This window comes from Callorhinus ursinus, unplaced genomic scaffold (assembly GCF_003265705.2).
Source record: "Callorhinus ursinus isolate GAN/ISIS: 27379988/994484 unplaced genomic scaffold, GSC_fseal_2.0 scaffold41, whole genome shotgun sequence".
NCBI classification, from domain to species: domain Eukaryota; kingdom Metazoa; phylum Chordata; class Mammalia; order Carnivora; family Otariidae; genus Callorhinus; species Callorhinus ursinus.
In genome coordinates, this window is record NW_027397103.1 from 4,540,014 (window position 1) to 4,557,261 (window position 17,248).

At 49.6% G+C, this 17,248-nt stretch overlaps 1 protein-coding gene across 3 annotated transcripts in view; it reads left to right on the plus strand.

Moving 5' to 3' along the window:
- Nucleotides 1-17,248, plus strand: part of KSR2 (kinase suppressor of ras 2) — a 426,580-nt gene that overhangs the window by 283,819 nt on the left and 125,513 nt on the right. For all 3 annotated transcript variants that reach the window (XM_073881039.1, XM_073881037.1, XM_073881038.1), the window contains exons 6-7: nucleotides 11,926-11,995; nucleotides 15,376-15,459. In XM_073881039.1, the coding sequence (XP_073737140.1) occupies nucleotides 11,926-11,995; nucleotides 15,376-15,459 (154 nt within the window). The remainder of the gene's footprint in view (nucleotides 1-11,925; nucleotides 11,996-15,375; nucleotides 15,460-17,248) is intronic.

Consider the following 17,248-nt stretch of genomic DNA (forward strand, 5'->3'; position numbering starts at 1 on the left):
TGATACTGCTGTTTCTGTTGGTTTATTTCAACTTGAGACCATTTACAATTGAAATTGATGGAGCACAGGGCTGGCTGTTTTTCTCCGTTCACAGAGACATTTGTGGTGATGGCAGCGTGGGGCCTCTGTCTGTCAACTCTTGTTTTGTCCTCATTTAAGCCTGAGCTTGGCACAGGAAGCCAGCCTCTTCCAATTAGCATTTTCCTTCAGGTCAAGGAGACAGGTCCTGTATCTACGAGGTCCACGGTGGCTCTGCGTTGTTCTCTGGGTCTCCAGGTTGCCCCTCCTCAGGGCTCCTCTCCCAGGAAGGGTGCACAAGAAGACCCTCTTACCGACTTTGCTAATGGGCTCTCTTCCTCATTATCTGAAGAGAGACCACAGTGCTCAAAAATGGGGCTCCCCAGTTAAGGAGATCTAGATTCAAATCCCAAGAGAACATTTTCCTTAGCTGAGCCCCAGCCTCAATTGCCCCATTTGCAAAATGAGATCATTGCATTTAACTCACAGGGCAGGCTGGTCATTTGCTCATTCATTCATTCATTCATTCAGTAAATATCTGTGGAAGTGCCACTCTGCCCATCATTGTGCTAGCTGCTGAGGATGCAGGAGGGAATGAAAGAGACATGGTTATTACAGTCAGTGAGCGAACACATGTCAAACACTTAAGCCACGTGGTCCCCAAACGTGACTGCTCATTGGTATTACCTAGAGACCTTTTTTAAAAATTTTCAAAGCCAGGGGCACCTGGGTGGCTCAGTCGGTTAAGTGTCTGCCTTTGGCTCAGGTCATGATTCCAGGGTCCCGGGATTGAGCCCCACATCAGGCTCCCTGCTCCGCGGGAAGCCTGCTTCTCCCTCTCCCACTCCCCCTGCTTGTGTTCCCTCTCTCGCTGTGTCTCTCTCTGTCCAATAAATAAATAAAATCTTTAAAAATAAATAAATAAAATTTTCAAAGCCAGGCCATACCGCAGTACAGTTAAATCAAAGGTCAGCAAACTTCACAGCAGAGCCAGGTAGTAAATATTTTAGGCTTTGCAGGCCCTATGTCTCTGTCATGGCTACTCAACTCTGCCCTTACAGTGCAGGGGCAGCCGTAGATACTGGGCGTGTCTGTGTGCCAATAAAGCTTTATTTACAAAACAGGCTGAGGGGCCAGATGCATGGCCCAGGGGTCAGGGTTTGCTGACCCCTGCATTAAACCACAGTGTGGCGTAGGAGCACAGGCATCAGATGATTCCAGCATGCTGACAGTGTTGGGAAGTGACTTGGGCAATGCCCGGTCTACATTAGTCCTTACCAGTTTTACTAACACTGCAGCTCAGAGAAACAGTTAGGGGTGGAAATGGGACAATAACCCTGGTCCCTAACTCCAAACCCCATTCTTTTGATCACTCTGCTTTTCTGTTTGAGGCTCTTAGAGCCTCAGTTTCTTCCTCTGTAAAATGGGATCAATACTAGACCTCTCTGAAGGGTGCCTAAGAGGACTGAATGTACAAATTGACATACATGGCAAGTCTGCCCTCAGGGGGGACTGTGTCAGTGATTCCCATTATCGGCTGGAGTCAGGAGGAGCTGAAAATGGTCCAGGGGTCCCAACGTTGGGGGAGCTGAGGAAACCCTGGGCAAGTGGGGAAATATTTGGGAGAGGAAGTGCTGGGCTCCATTTTTGGGGCAAATGGGCTCTGTTTGGTCTGCTGCCCCAGTTGAGGTCCCAGCCCTAGGTCAGAGCTTGAAGGCTGGGGCAGAGTAGGTTTCCTTGCTTCCCAGGACCCCTGACTGGCCCAGGCCCTGCAGGGTGTGAAGAAGTGAAGCCTTCATTCAGAGGGTTGGGTTGCTGGCTTATTTTTGCTGGAGTTAGCAAGGAAAACGTTCACCTCTCCGCTCTAAGCCAAACTCTGCATGGGACACTGGACGCATAAAGATGAATCATTAGCTGCTCCTACTCTCCAGGAACTCGTGGTCAAGGGTGGTGGGGAGAACAGATTCCTAAGCAGAGGCTCTCCATGTGATGAGGCAACTGACCTGGAGGGGTAAACACAGGATGCTACGAGAGGGTCATGGCAGGGGAATTGCCCCCCTCCCCGTGCATTCAGGGAGGGCTTCCTGGAGGAGCCACGCTTGAGCTGGATCTTGGAAGAGGAGTTGCATGAGTCAGGCTAAGGGCATTGGGGAGGGGCTACTGAAGCATGTTCTAGAAAGAGAGAACAGCATCTTTGAAGGTGGGAGGTGGAAAATAGCAGATCCATGGTGTGAATGGGACCTAGGGAGGGCTGAGTGGGGGCTGGAGACAGCAATGGGGCCATGAGCAGTTTGGAGCCCACATTGGCCCTTACCTCTCTGCCTTCCAGATGCATGGGGCATTTTTGTCTTCTTTGGCCAGGATCAGCATATTCTTCCTCCCCATCTGAACTTTCTCCGTCACTTGAGTGGTAGATATGACCTATAACAAAGGTCCTCGAGACAACGATTATGGATACACCAAGCCCACTCTCGGGATCATATTTAAGGAACCCACAGCTCCCCCCCCCCAACACACATATATCAAACTCCACAGCACATATTTCCTTACTGATAATTTATTTCCCAAATAAACCAAGGTGGGTCCATTATCCTAATGAGATTCTTCTGGATTTCTAGATAAGATTTTATTCCCATTTTGTGTTTTAATTTTATTATCTTCTTATATAAGCCACTTTTGACATTCCAAGATGATCCCCTCCTCCTCTTTCTACACCACCGCAGAAACATTATATCAAGAGGAAATTCGAGGGGAGGGTTTGGGGTAGGGTTACGAGAAGAAGAAAGACAGGTTTCCTGATACGTCTTATTTTTAGGATCGAGGGAAGATTGATCATTAATGCCACCGCCCTGCTCCGATCCGGGGGGTAGTGGCTCATGGAATTAGAGACCCATTGCCCCACTTTCCCTGTCCTGCCCCCCCACGAGCCCCCACTTTTCCCCGCACGCATCCCCACCCTACTGTTAACATCTTGGATTCTCCATCCATCATCCCCACAAGGAAGATAATTACTCGCGTGGCACCCGGGTCTCCCATTGTTTGGTTACGAGGTTAAAAATCCTTGATACACTTTAATAAATTCAGCAGTGAGCACATTATAAAATGTAATTAAATGCCTCAGCCATCCTCTCTTTCTTTACCAGCAGTGAAATTTAATTGAGGCCACTGAGGGGGCTGAAATAAATCACAGGTGATGACTCCAGGATTCACGTCCCTCTCCGGGAGACAAAGTGATGGCATCACCATCCACACGCTGATTAGTGGGCAATCCAGGGGGTCCCAGCTCGGCAGGGATCTGCCAGGACTCCGGCCCCAGGTGGCGATGGCCTTTTTAAAGAGAGAGAATGATTTTAGTTTGCCCACTAGATCTTGAAGGTGCTTCCAGTTTGGCTTCAGTAATTTAAGAAAAAATTTGTAACCTGGGGCCAGGAAGAATGGGTGTGGAGAGCTTTGATTGGGACTCCCTGTCCTGTCTTCTGCTCCTACCCTGTGTCTGCACTTTCCTGCCTCTCGGCCCCACGTATCAGTCCTCTGTCTGCTGTGCTACCATTTGCTTTTGCTCAGTGCCCTGACTGCTTATCTGTCCTACTGAGGTAGTCTTCTACCTGGAGATACTCTCCAGAAGCCACTCTCTCAGTCTCTCCCCCTTGGCCATGACCAGCAGTACCACCCCTCCAACTGTAACTTACACATCCTCGAGGTCTTCTCTCTGCCTCGATAAAGTGACAACTGGATAATCATGTTAATTAGCCCAGTCAGAAGTGGCGAGAGGAGAGACTTAATTTTCTTTCCCCTCTGCTTTCACAAGCTGACATGGATTTCAGCAGTGGCAGGTAGTCAGAGACCTTGCCTCCTAATGGATTGTTCTACCAGAAGACAGGGAGGGCTAGGAAGAGCACAGGCTTGCGTGAGACTGGTGAGTTAGAATCTTAGCTGGACTGCTTACTGGTGCTCCTGTGCCTCGCTCCTCTCTTCCGTAAAATGGGCGTTAAAATGACACAGCCCAGAGGGTGCTAGGGTGAGGTGAGCAGAGGGACGCCCCCAAGCGGTCATGCACATTTTGGCTTGGAGAGGGCAGGGCATTTGTCCAAGGATTCACGCCTGGTAAGTGGCAGAAGTCCAGGTCGTCTGGCTTCAGAGAAAAAAAATCTTTCACATCGGATACGTATACCGAATAATCACATGGTATACTTTAAATATCTTACAATTTTATTTGTCAGGTACTCCTCAATAAAACTGGTGGGGAAAAGAGGGGAAATCTCTCTGCTCATCAGCCAAGGAAATGAGTTACACAGCCCTAAATTAGGGGTTGGCACACTTTTCCTATAAAGGGCCAGGTGATCGTTATTTTTGGCTTTGCGGGCCATACCCTCTCTGTCACAGTGACTTAACTCTGCCTTCCTACTGCGGAAGCAGTCACGGAGGATATGCAAATGAGCGGGTGCAACAGAGCACTGATCAACCTTTACCTACAAAAGCAGGTGATGGGCTGGATTGGGCCTGGGGGTCATCGTGTGCCAAGCCGGGCATTCAGCCTTCATCCGTGGAGAGCTTTGTCCTGGTCTAAGTGGTGTGTGCCTCCTAGAGGCAATAGTAACCACTCGGCTGAGCCCTTGTCCAACTACATTACTCCTGCTCATCCCCATCTGTGAGGGAGATCTTCTGACTCCCTTTTCCCAGGAGACAAAAGGAGACTCAAAGATAAAAGTGCCCCAAGCCTCCTAGCGAGAAAGCGGTAGAGCTGACTCTGAACGCAGGGTCTGCTCACCGCGGAGTCCCACATTGTCTCCCACACTCCAGTGGGCAGTTGATGACCAGGAAACCCTTCCTGTTCAGAAATAAAGTAGGCTTCTCTGTCTCCAAAGGAGGTCCGCATTCAGGCGCCTTGTCACTAGTTTAAACGCCGTACACGGGGCTCCTGGGTGGCTCAGTCGTTAAGCGTCTGCCTTCGGCTCAGGTCATGATCCCAGGGTCCTGGGATTGAGCCCCGCATCGGGCTCCCTGCTCCGCGGGAAGCCTGCTTCTCCCTCTCCCACTCCCCCTGCTTGTGTTCCCTCTCTTGCTGTCTCTCTCTCTCTGTCAAATAAATAAATAAAATCTTAAGAAAAAAAAAAAACGCCATACACACGTGGATTGGTGTGGCCTTGATACCTCCATTCCTGCAGTCCTCCTATTCCTAGATAGCTTCGCCATGCTCTTTGTTTTGACTCAGTGCCATGGGAATCCCTGACTCTCCTCTGAAAGGTCTCTTCCATCAGGAGCAAACAGCACTGTCCTTGCTCACCCCTCACATCTCTAACCAGTGTCAGTCCCCCCCCACCTGTTTCCTCCCCCATGATGTGGCCTCTGGGCAGTCTTATGTAGACACTGACCAGCGCCAGGTGGCTCCCTGTATGCCATAGCCATCAGGGGCCCTAAATAATGAAATTTTGATCTTGTAGTTGTCTTGGGGAGAGAATGATATTCAAATACACGAAGAAACCCAATCTGGCTTCGAAGCACCATGGAACTGTAACCTTTAGAGACGGCACATAATTAAAAAACTTTTAGATCTGATCTATTTGAATTGGATATTAAAGCAAATAGAGTTATTCCCTGCTATGTGAAGAATATCGTGAGCAGCTTTAGCCAAGGATTGGTTGGTCCCTTGGATAAATCCGGGGGGATTTTAGCTGGCGACTGGCCTGTGACCCCATAAGAAAAGTTTCATGGTCTAAGTTTTATTAGTTTCTGGTATCTTTGAGCCCAAAGAATTTGCTACTTGATCTGAATGCAGCACTGTTGTTAAGAACTCAGGCTGTCATGCCCCTGAGCCAGAGGAAGCTTAAGGGCAGCTTGGAACTTCCATGTTATTTGTGGTGTTTCTGAGGATGAGCTCTCGGGGTTTGACTGCCCTCGCTCAAGCCCCAGCCTCCCAGTGAAGATGGAGTTCTGAAGGTTAAATGAAATAATACATCTAAAGCACTTAATCTGAGTCCTGCCATGCAGTAGGTGCTCAACTAATGTTAGCTGTGATTATTAATAGTTTTCTGTGCTCAGAGGTCTTTATCTCCATGGAAACCTTTAAGACTAGTGTAGCTTCTATCCGAGAGGGTTGAGAGGCCCAGAGGCTGCAACAGAGAGCTTCTTGCGGTCCTTTTTAGCTCCAGGACTGAATCACTTAAGCAATAATTCTCACACTTGCCTCAGAAGGAGACGCTATCGGAAGATAGTGTGGTGTAGGGATGCAAGAAAACTGAGTTCAATCCCAAAGTACCCCAAATACTCGCTGTGGGACTTTGAACAATTAACGTTTTCATTTTCCTTACTTCTAAACTAGGAATACAACCTCCTAGGATTGTTTGGATTAAGTGAAGAAATGGCTCCAAGAGGCCTATCCCCGCTTGGGATTCATACCGATAAATAAGACCAGGCATTGCTCCCATGCCAGGCCCTGGACTTACTACTCTGGGGTGTGGATTTTTTATTGGAGTTCTGCAACTGAGATCATGACAGCTCAAGTGGGAAAGCCCTGGGCTAGGAAAAGATTGGCCTTGTAAGGGTCAGGGCTGATGATTTGGACCCCACTGTGGGTGGGGAGTTGGAGGAAAGGGGAGGAGGGTGGGCGAAGGTGGGGGGGGTGGCGAGCGCTCCTATTTTTGTCCCAGCCTGGCGGGCTGTTCTCCGCTTGGCCACCAGAGGGAGCTCTTCAATGAGTGAGACCACCCCCCCACCCCGACCCCCACCCCACCCCACCCCCACCCCCAGCATCCAGACTCTGTTCTAATATACTCGGGAGTTCCCATCGCCTTAAAACAAATCCCAAAGTCTATGTTTTCTTTCTTTCTTTTTTTTTTTTTTTTTTTTACAGATTTTATTTATTTGACAGAGAGAGGCATAGCGAGAAAAGGAACACAAGCAGGGGGAGTGGGAGAGGGAGAAGCAGGCTTCCCGTGGAGCAGGGAGCCCGATGTGGGGCTCGATCCCAGGACTGTGGGAAGATGACCTGAGCTGAAGGCAGACGCTTGATGACTGAGCCACCCAGGCGCCCCTGTGTTTCATTTCCCTTATGAAACGTATCACTGTCTGAACTTACGTTGGGTTATTTGTTTACTATCTGACGCCAGGCTCAGAAAATTTAATTATCCTGTTCACCATACACCTAGCTCCTAAAACCGTACCCAGCTCAACAAAGGTGTCGTGTTGGTTTCTTACCCCTGCCCTAACAAATTACCACAAACCCGGTGGCTTCAAACAACACCAATTTATTGCCTTACAGTTTGGGGGATTAGACGTCCCTAATTAGTCTCACAGGGCTGAAGTCCGGGTGTGTCGGCATAGCTGGTACCTTCTGGAAGCTCCAGGGGAGAATCCTTTCTCTTGCCTTTTCTAGCTTCCTTGGCTCTTGGCCCTTTCCATCCTCATAGTCAGCAACTGTCACTTCTCCACTAACTCAGACCCTCCTGTCTCCCTCTTGCCTACCAGTGTTCCCGTCTGTGAAATGGGGAGGAAAGTGGCCGTTATTTATCGAACCCAAGCTCTGTGACCTGAATTAAAAACCCCAGCCCTGGCCTTTATTTGCTGTGTGACCTTGGGGAAATGGTGTAACTTCCTGATTTACTTGTTGGTGAGATGGGGCTAATCCTAACAGCTGCTGTGTTCCATGCATCGCAGGCTGCAGTGGGTGGATTACATGAGGTAATGTACAGAAAGGGTTTATCTGGTAATAGTGCTTGGCACGCCATAGTGCTCAACAAAAAGCATATCTGTTATTATTTTTCTCATTTCTTCTTTGTCTTCATCTTCAGCATCTTTTTTCTCTTATTTTTTCTCCTCCTCTTCCTTTGCTTTATCGTCCCCCGTTTTTACCTGGTGTCTCTGTGTTAAATGTTTTTAAATATTTTCTGCACACCTGACTCTTCTGTTGGCCTGAGTTCCTGCCCGCCAGGTCAGAGCCCGAGCTTCTCCTTTCAAAGCTGTACATAATGCAAAAGCTTTATTAACGCCAGTTCCTTGTGTCAGGGCTTCTGTCTGTCCCTCTGGCTCCCGAGGGGGTTTTGAAGACGAGGCTCCTGGCTTATCCCCTTTCTGTATGGAGGAACGGCTGAGAGGGCATAGACAGGGACCTCCGGGAGGGGAGAAGAATCCTCCTTACCTCCAACACCCCCTTTCTGTGCACTGGAAATGAAAACATCTGAGAAGAGATTTCTATTATTCTACCCCTGGGACTGAAGGCACCAGGGACATGCACAATTCTGTCTCCGTGTCTGCATGACTTGTTATCAGAAAATTAGAGTAGAAAAGAAGCTTTTGTTCAGCTATGGAGACATCTTAATAGGCGCTTTGATTGTTAAACAGAAGTTTCTGTATCAGTTTAATTGCTGTAAATGCTGTTTGCCTTCTCTTTTATGATAAGGCCTGGATTTTCATAGATTTCCACCACCCCCCCTTTCTCTTTAAACAGTTTTCCTTTGCTTTTAGGCTCGAGTTGGCAAGTTTAATGAAATCCACACGAAGAAAGTAAAGAGAGGATCTCCAAGTTCAGATCTGCACACCCACATTCGAAGCCATGTGCTGGTTATTATTGCTTGAGACTAATGACGTTGTAACCGCTATGTAATTGACAGACTTCACCCCTTCAACCAGATATCGGGAAATGAAACCAAATGACTAAACTTAATGACTTCTACTTCTTGAGAAGGTGCTGTAATTGAGAATAACAGCATAACTGGGATATGAATCTAAAAGTGAGATGTGCTCATAATAAAAGAGGATTTGTTCTCTGCTGACTTGAGCCTCACAAGTACCATCTTGGTTTCTTGGGGTTGGTGGGGGGGATTCGAGGTGGCTAGGGAAGCAGAAAATATCTAGATCAGGGCTTCTCAGCCTTGGCACTTTCGACATTTGGGGCTGGTTAATTCTTTGATGTTGGGGCTGGCCCGCACGTTGTAGGATGTTGAGCCGAATCCTTGGCCTCTCCCCACCCAGTGCCGATAACACCTCCCAACCCCACTGTGACAACCAGAATTATCTCCAGATATTGCCCAATGTCCCCTGGGAGGCAAAAGTCACCTTGGTTGAGAATACTGGTGAAAGGGCTTTTGCAGGACTTATGAGCAATGGCAGAATTACTCCATGAGGTTCTGCTGGTGCCTAGCTGTGTGACCTCTAGCATATTACTGCATTTCTCTGAGCCCCTGTGTCTTGTAGGGAATAATGAGAACACTGACTGCACAGAGACATAATTTCCAGGTCTGCACTGCACAGCCTAATGCCTAACACAAAGTGAGCGATCAGTTAACTTAATGCTTCCATCATAACATGCTTGGACTCAGCACACATATAGGAAGTACTTACTTTGCTCTTGGTGATGCAAAGATGAGGCTGGGGTCCCGGTCCTTGTAGGAGGGGCACTTATACACAGACCTGTTGGTTCTACCTTATTCTTCTCTCATGGAGGGCATTGCTGATCAGTCTTGGTGTTCTTTCCTATTGGGCTTCAGAATCTTTCTCAACACGCTTTTCTAGACAGCCACTACGAATGTCCCATGAGATAAAGCCCATTTGGCACTCCTAGTTTTGTAGATTCCCCACGAGGAGGCTGTGTATCTGAGCTAACTAACGCTTTCTCTCCAGCCCAGCTGTCCCATCTGCACCTGCCCTGGCTCTGGAGAAAGCATTTTAAGGAGTTCGCAAGTAGCATCCGTCTTCCTAAATCAGACTTAAGTCCCCAAAGGAGCTGGGAAGGGAAAGAATGCTCTCTTTCACTCTTTTTTAAAATCGTTTTTTCTGTCTTTTTTGTTTCCCTTGGAAACTGAAACAAGTGGCAAAATGGCTTGGATTGGGTGACATTTAGCTTTTAGTTAAACTGGAGGAAATTCCACCAGCTATGATGCTGATTGATATATCATGCTGTTTCTCGCGTGGCTTTTCTCTGCCCTTTGGGCCTGGAAAATCACTAGCTCTCCCAGAAAGGGTCCCACCTTTACAAGGGCAGAATTGGGGTGTCTGGAAACAGCTTTCAGATGGCTGTTAACCGTGTCATTAGACAGAAGAGAGGAGAATGGTTGGGGTTTAAATGTTCCCTGATAGGTTCAGACATGCCCAGCTCCCAGTGAACACACCACTCCAGAACAATGGCTGTGAAAAATGGGGTAGCTGTGTGTTTGTAGTTCTGAAAACAGGGAGCTGGCTCCATCTATCTGGCCTGAGAAAGGAGAGCTGGTGTGTGGGTCAGCCACTGGCTTCCTGTCTCCCTCGCTGGTGGAGATCTCACATGCAGCGTGGCTTCATTTCTGCTGTTGTTTCACACCTCCTTGGGGCCCTCGAGGTGGTGGAATGAAGGTGGGGGCTGGTGCTCAGCATCTGCGGGAGAAGTCCCAGAACTCAGACAGAGGTGGAGTGAAAGCAGACGTCCCTGGGATTTAGCTTAAGGCATTAAAGGAAAGACCAGATGGGGACAGGCACCCAGTCTGAAGTCTGTGTGATTTGTTTCTTCCTCATTCCCATCCATCCATCTATCTATCTATTCATCTATCTATCCCTCCGTACATACATCTACCCACCTACCAATTCATCCACCCCCCCCTCCATTCATCAATCCATCCATCCATCTGCCCATCTACCATTCCAACCACCTACCTACCCACCTATCCATCTCCCTACTCATTTATCTTTCCATCCAACTTATCCAACCACTTGTCCACCCAACTATCCAAATATTCATCCACCCATCCACCCATCCACCTATCAATCCATGTATCCATCCACCTATCAATCCATGTATCCATCCATCCATCCATTCATCCAACCACCCACCTACCCATCTGTCCATCTACCCACTCATCTGACCATCCACCCACCTATCCAAACATTCATCCATCCATCCTTCCATCCACTCACTTACCAATCCATTTACCCATCCATCTATCCATCCATCCACTCACTCTTCCATTCGCTCCTCCATCCATCCATCCATCCATTTATTTATTTATTTATTTATTTATTTATTTATTTTTAGAGAGAAGTGGGGGGAGGGGTGGAAGGAGAGGGAGAGAGAATCTTAAGCAGGCTCCACGCCCAGCACGGAGCCTGACATGGGGCTCGATCTCACAACCCTGAGATCATGACCTGAGCTGAAATCAAGATTCGGACCCTTAACTGACTGAGCCACCCAGGCGGCCCTCCGTCCACTTATTTTTACATGAGTTTAGATGGTACATGGTTGGACATATTTTAAATAATTACTGGCAATATACAGAAAGTGATATTAGTTTTCAATATAGAGTGTGCTTTTAAAATAAGTGTATTTAAACAAACAAGAAGAGTTAACTTAATAGAGTAAGTAAATAACTTTATGGGCTGTATGGGACATGACAAAACTGGGAAAGTGGTACATGCATGCCTCACATTGGAATCTACCATGTTAGAACTTTGCACACAAGGGCATGTGCTCTAGAGTCTCTCAAATCTGGATTCACAGCTGCTGTGCAGCCTCCAAGGTGTATGACCTTGTACCAATGACTTCCTTGCTCCAAGCCTCAATTGTGTTGTCTGTAGGGTGGGGATGCTAACAACCCCTTTCTTTGGGGTCGTTTTGAGCATGTAACAAGCTAAAGCATGTGAGTCACTTGCTACATGCCTGGCACACACTAAGCACTCCATAAATGGAAGCAGTGCTCATTTTTATTCTTGCCACAGCTGGCTTCTTTCAAGGCACTCCCTGGCTGCCCTGCCCAGGGGACCTTGCTTCAGTCAAAGTAACACGTGTTAAACTGGTGTTCCGTTTGGCTTCGGTTTAGCGAGTGCTGGTTGTGGTCACTGAAGCCGGCAAGCCTCCCTCTTCCTTCCAGGGCTCAGCTGGAGCCAGTCCCATCCTCTGACTCTCTGTGTAACTGGCTCTTCTCCTCCTCTCTTCTCTCCCTGCAGACACACTGTCTGTGCCGCGCTGGTCCCCGCAGATCCCTCGCAGAGACCTCGGCAACTCCATCAAGCACAGGTAGGCTGGATTCCCGTGGGCATCGGTGCCCGCCTCCCAGCACAGTGAAGGCTGGGATCTCTGGCCGCCAGAGTGGGGAAAGGCTGGGCAGATATTTTGCTCCGGCTCCTGTATCACCAGGCCCCTCTCTCCTCTGCCAAGTGAACCCTCATCGTGGCATCTTATTAACCTTGGCCCTTGTAAAATCAGCATATAATGGTTAAAAGCCAGGGCTTTGGAGTCCGGCTTTCCTGTGTTCCAATCCCAGCTAGTAAAGCTTTGCAACCTTGAGAGGTTACTTAACCTCTCTGAGGCTCAGTTTTCTCATCAGATCATTCTGCCTACCCATAGGTGTGTCATGAGGATCAAATGAGATAATATGTGTCAAGTGCCAATCAAAGGGCGCATAATAATCACTCAGTACACGGTATCATTAAGACAAAGCCCTTACATCCTAATTTTTGGCTCTCTCCACCCGGGAGACGGAATTGCATACTGAACTCAGAGATACTCACTGTCCATTGAGGTGTAGGTCAGTCCAGAGCTCCAGCCCTGTTGGGTCCATGGAAATAAGCTCCCCCCGGGGGTACACCTGTCCTTTTGGGAAGGAGACTTGGACCTACTAAACATCCCTTATAAGAAGTTCTTTAACTCTCGGGATTTAACTTCCTACATTTTATGTCATTATCTTCAGAGTCTCCTCACAAGCTCAGTGGGGTAAGTAGCACAAGTGTGGTCATGTCCCTTTGACAGATAGGGAAACTGAGGCGCTGCACGATTAAGTGATGGGCCTACAAGCTAATTGACCTCCACACTCTGTGTTCTTTGGACACTGCTGCTCAGAGTCTTCTTTGTCCTGAGGCCTCTGGGAGCTAGCTGAGGGACCTGTTCACTCATTCACGGATTCTTTGCGCTAGTATTTGTAGAGCATTTCTGTGCTTGGGTAGCAGCTCCGTGCCAAGACCTAGGGCCTGTGCCCTTGGGGAGCTCGCCGTCCGCTGGAGGGTTAGACGGCTAACAGACCGCGACAGTACGTGGGAGCGGGGCTACAACAGGGGGCCGTATCAGGGGTAGACACATCGCCATGGGGGCGGGGCGGGGCGCCCCCCCGCCCGGGGTGCCCCCCCGCCCCCGCCCCAGGCGGGAATGAGCACACTCTCCTGGAATGGCACCTTGTCAACAGTTTTTGAAAGAAACCTTGACATGATAGTTGTTAAGACTCAAATGAGGAAACGGTGGAGGAAGCAGTGAGAAATACGTGATAGACGCGACAATGGTCAGGCAGGGAGATGCGGGGAGAAAAGCATCAAAATGAAGGGCCTTTCCTGTTTGCTTTCCCACTGGTCCCCGGGCTCAGTTCCACCCCTCAATTGGTCCCGCCTCTGGATTGGCCACACCCCTGGCTCAGCTCCACCCCTGGATTGGTCCCACCTCTGGGTTGGCCACACCCCCGGTTCAGCTCCACCCCTGGATTGGTCCCGCCCCGACTCAGCTGCACCCCAGGATTGGCCCTACCCCTGGGGCAGCTCCACCTCCGAATTGGCCACACCCCTGGCTCAACTCCTCCCCGGGTTGGCCACACCCCTAGCTCAGCTCCACCCCTGAATTGGTCCCGCCTCTGGCTCAGCTCCGCCCCTGGATTCGCCATACTCCTGACTCAGCTCCACCTCTGGATTGACCCCATATCTGGCTCAACTCCACCGTGTTGGCTACACCCCTGCTTAGCTCTGTCCTGTATTGGCCACACCCCTGGCCGGCTTCACCCCTGGATTGACCCTGCCCCTAGTTCAACGTTGCCTTCTGGCTCAGCCTCATCCCGGGCTTTAGCAACCTAGTGTTAGATCTGGTGGTACCTCATATTCAAAAACTGATTCCCAGAGGAAGGATGGTGATCTTGGGCATCAGAAATGGCTTCCTAGAGGAGCCGGGACTTGGGATGCCCTGTTACTCTTTTGTCTCACCCTACGTTTCTCCCCGGGCTCCACGCCAGGCAGAGGGGACCTAGACTCACCCTAGCCTTGATGAAGAAACGAAATTAAAATCCCATTCCATCCACGGTCCTCAGAGTCACCTCAGCCAGAGCTCAGGAGGAGAGAGAGCTGATCCCAGAGATGGCAGAGGACTGGCAAGGAAAGAGAACTCTAGGCTACAAGGCACATGCTGCCTGCCCTCCGTCCCCACACTGCTGGCTGGAGGGGGGGGGTGGGGAACCACGAGCTTATTCTCTTCATTCCCAAGAGCTGCCAAATGGCACAAAGTAGGCCCTGCCAAACTTGCTGGCCCCGTGAAGGGGCAGAAAAAGACTGAACCACCCTCCTAGTCCAGAACTGGAGAGGGAGTTTCCTTAGTCACAAGAGTCTCTGTTCCGAATATTGCTATTTGCTTCAATATGCAGGCTTTGGGCTGCGGCTGGTCCCACGTGGAGGGTGACTGACTCAAATCAAGCATGTTGGTACAGCAGAGAGATGCAACCTTGCCCTCAAAATTCTCAAGCACCAAGTTACATAATCACTTCTGATTTTCATTTTGACACTCGGAGGCAGCGGAGATTAGATACAACTCTTGCGGAAGGTGGCAAAAATTGAAAATGAAAATTAACTCTGACCCGGCAACCTTCAATACTTTTCTGGGGCCAGCCCCACTGCCACCTGGTATCTCTTGGGGGAAGAAAGCACCCCAGCAACAGCAGAAGCCCCGGGGAAGTTAATGTAATGCACCTCTGTTCCTGCTGGTTCCTGCTTCCTAGCTATCCGAGCTGTCCAAACTGCCTTGCATTTGCAGCAAGTGGTGGTAATGGGGGAGGAAGATGAGCTCACCGTCTGCAAGGGCTTTCACTTTGGGGACTCTGCTTCTCAAGTTTGAGGCCTCAGCTCTTCTGAGGGGAGGAGGAGGCCCCCATCAAAGCTCCCCAGATGATGTGATGGGCAGTGAGTGGGGGCTGGGTCTGCTGGACTCACGGGAGGCTCTGCCTTGCTTTGTGGTTCTCTGAGGACAGTTCTAGCCGCATGCATTGCTCTGTCCCAGAACTGAATTCGGCATATAGCCGGCCACCAGGCAGGACTTGCTGAATTAATGAAGGACTGTCAGGGATGTCCAGGTGATAATAAAAGTCACAACCCAGTTGAGTGAGCCCTTACTATGTGCCAGGCAGTGTGAGGCCCTTGACGAGCATGGCCTGTTGGGTCCTGCCAGCAACCTGTGAGGTTGGTTATCATCCCCACCCTACAGATAGGGAGACTGAGGCTCCAGTGGTCTGAACAACTTGATGAAGTCACACATTTTGGAAGAAGCAAGACTAGAATCCAGGGCCTGTGTGCTTACCCTTTAAGTGGCTCATCCTTCTAGAGATAGCCCTGTCACCACCACCTTGCCCTTGAACGTTTTCTGTCTCTTTTCCACAGGTTTTCCACCAAGTACTGGATGTCTCAGACGTGCACCGTCTGTGGGAAAGGAATGCTTTTTGGCCTCAAGTGTAAAAATTGCAAGTAAGTGGCTGCATCCAGAAATGTTTTCCTGGTGCCTGATGTCCACGAGAACCATGCTGCGCTTTGAAAGAGCTTACAGAAGTTTGGTTTCTTGGTTCTCAGGATCGCTTGCTCCATGTTTCAGAACCCTGTCTTAAGTGAACCTCTCCCTCTGGGCAAGGGGTCAAGGGGAGCAATTAGGAGTAAGAACCAGAGCCGATGGATGGTGTGGGAAATGTAGAACACTGTCTGCTCAGGCCCAGCGATATTTGCATATTCATAGCATTTAAGATTAGGGGTTGGCACACTTTTTGTCTAGTTCACCAGATAGTAAATACTTTAGGCTCTGCGGACCCAAGGACTCTGTTATAACTACTCAGCGCTGCCACATGGCTGAAGAGACAATACGCCAACAAGTGGGTGTGACATATTTATTTATTCCACTAACACCTTATTTACAAAAATACACTGTGGGCTGGCTTTGGCTCCTCAGGTGTGGTTTGCCAGTTCCTGAGTTAGAATTTGTGAAGTCTTTTCTTCCTTTATTTTTTCTCCTCCGAGGGAGTTATTCTGACTCTCCCCATTTTACAGGTGGGAAAGCTGAGTCTCGGCTAGGATAAGCCCCCTGCCTGAGGTCCCACAGCCCTGACCCCGAACTCCTCTCCTCTCTGTGGCATCATGTTGGTCTCCAGCTCTGGTTAGAAAGGCTCGGCCGCACAAAGCTCCCCCACTGACATGCACCCATGCCAGTTCATGGCCAGCAAAAGGCGGGGAAGTAGGAGAAAAAATGTGATGTCCAATGTGGACTCTGGAGTCAGACTAAGATGGGTTCAAATCCTGGCTCTGGTCCATTCTAGCTGTGTGACCTTGGGCAAGTCGCCTCACATTTCTGTTCCTCATTGTTGTTTTTTTTTTTTTAATCTGCATGAAAGGAACAATCATCATACCTGGCTGATGTGGTGATTAGCATCCAATGAATCAGCACTCAAGGACATAGCACGGCGCCAGGCTCAGAGTTCTGTCCTCTGTCAGAGGTCGCAAATGCCTTTCTGCCTGGCCTCCCTCGCTCCTTCCATAAACGTGTGTGAAATACCTCTCTGGCCCGATTCCTGTAAGATTGTCAATAACATTTAACTGTATCTCAGAGTGACACATGGAAGTACCTCTGTCTGCTTCATAGGAACCATTCTTAAAAAGAATGTAGGAATCCCTCTTTCCTTGTCCAGCCCAGGTGGGCAACTGCCCTTTGGGCTCCTTCCGGCCCCCCTGCATCCTTGCCCCTTGGTGGGAGGGGACAGCAGCGGTGGTGAGCGCTCACTCCCCCCTCTCCCCACCTGGGTGTCTCACCTGAGTAATGGAGGTAAGGCTGAGCTCCCATCCCTCCTGGAGTTGGGGAGGATTAATGAGTTCCAACTCTAAGGGGCCATAAGCTCTCAGGCATGAGGGGCGGTGGGAAGAAATGACCCAGCATTACCGTTTGGAGGCCTGCATCCCCACCTTGGTCTTCCCTAGACCCTGGCTCTCAGGTGAGCCCTCAGGATGGTGACCCCTGGCTTTCTGACTCCGAGAGGCTCGAGGCCCAGCCCTTGGGTCCACGTGAAAGCTGTCTGATATTCCCCACACACCAGCTGCTCTGGGGGCCTGTCTCATCCAGGTGTAGTCACACCATGTTCTGAGGGGAAGAGGCAGCTCTCACATCCTCACACCTGCCGAGCGGAGGCTTTGAAGTCAGGTAATTAGGTGACAGGGACGCAGCCAGGAGTCAGTGAGGCTGAACACTTCCTGAGCCGTTTTAATTTTCAGCCCTAGA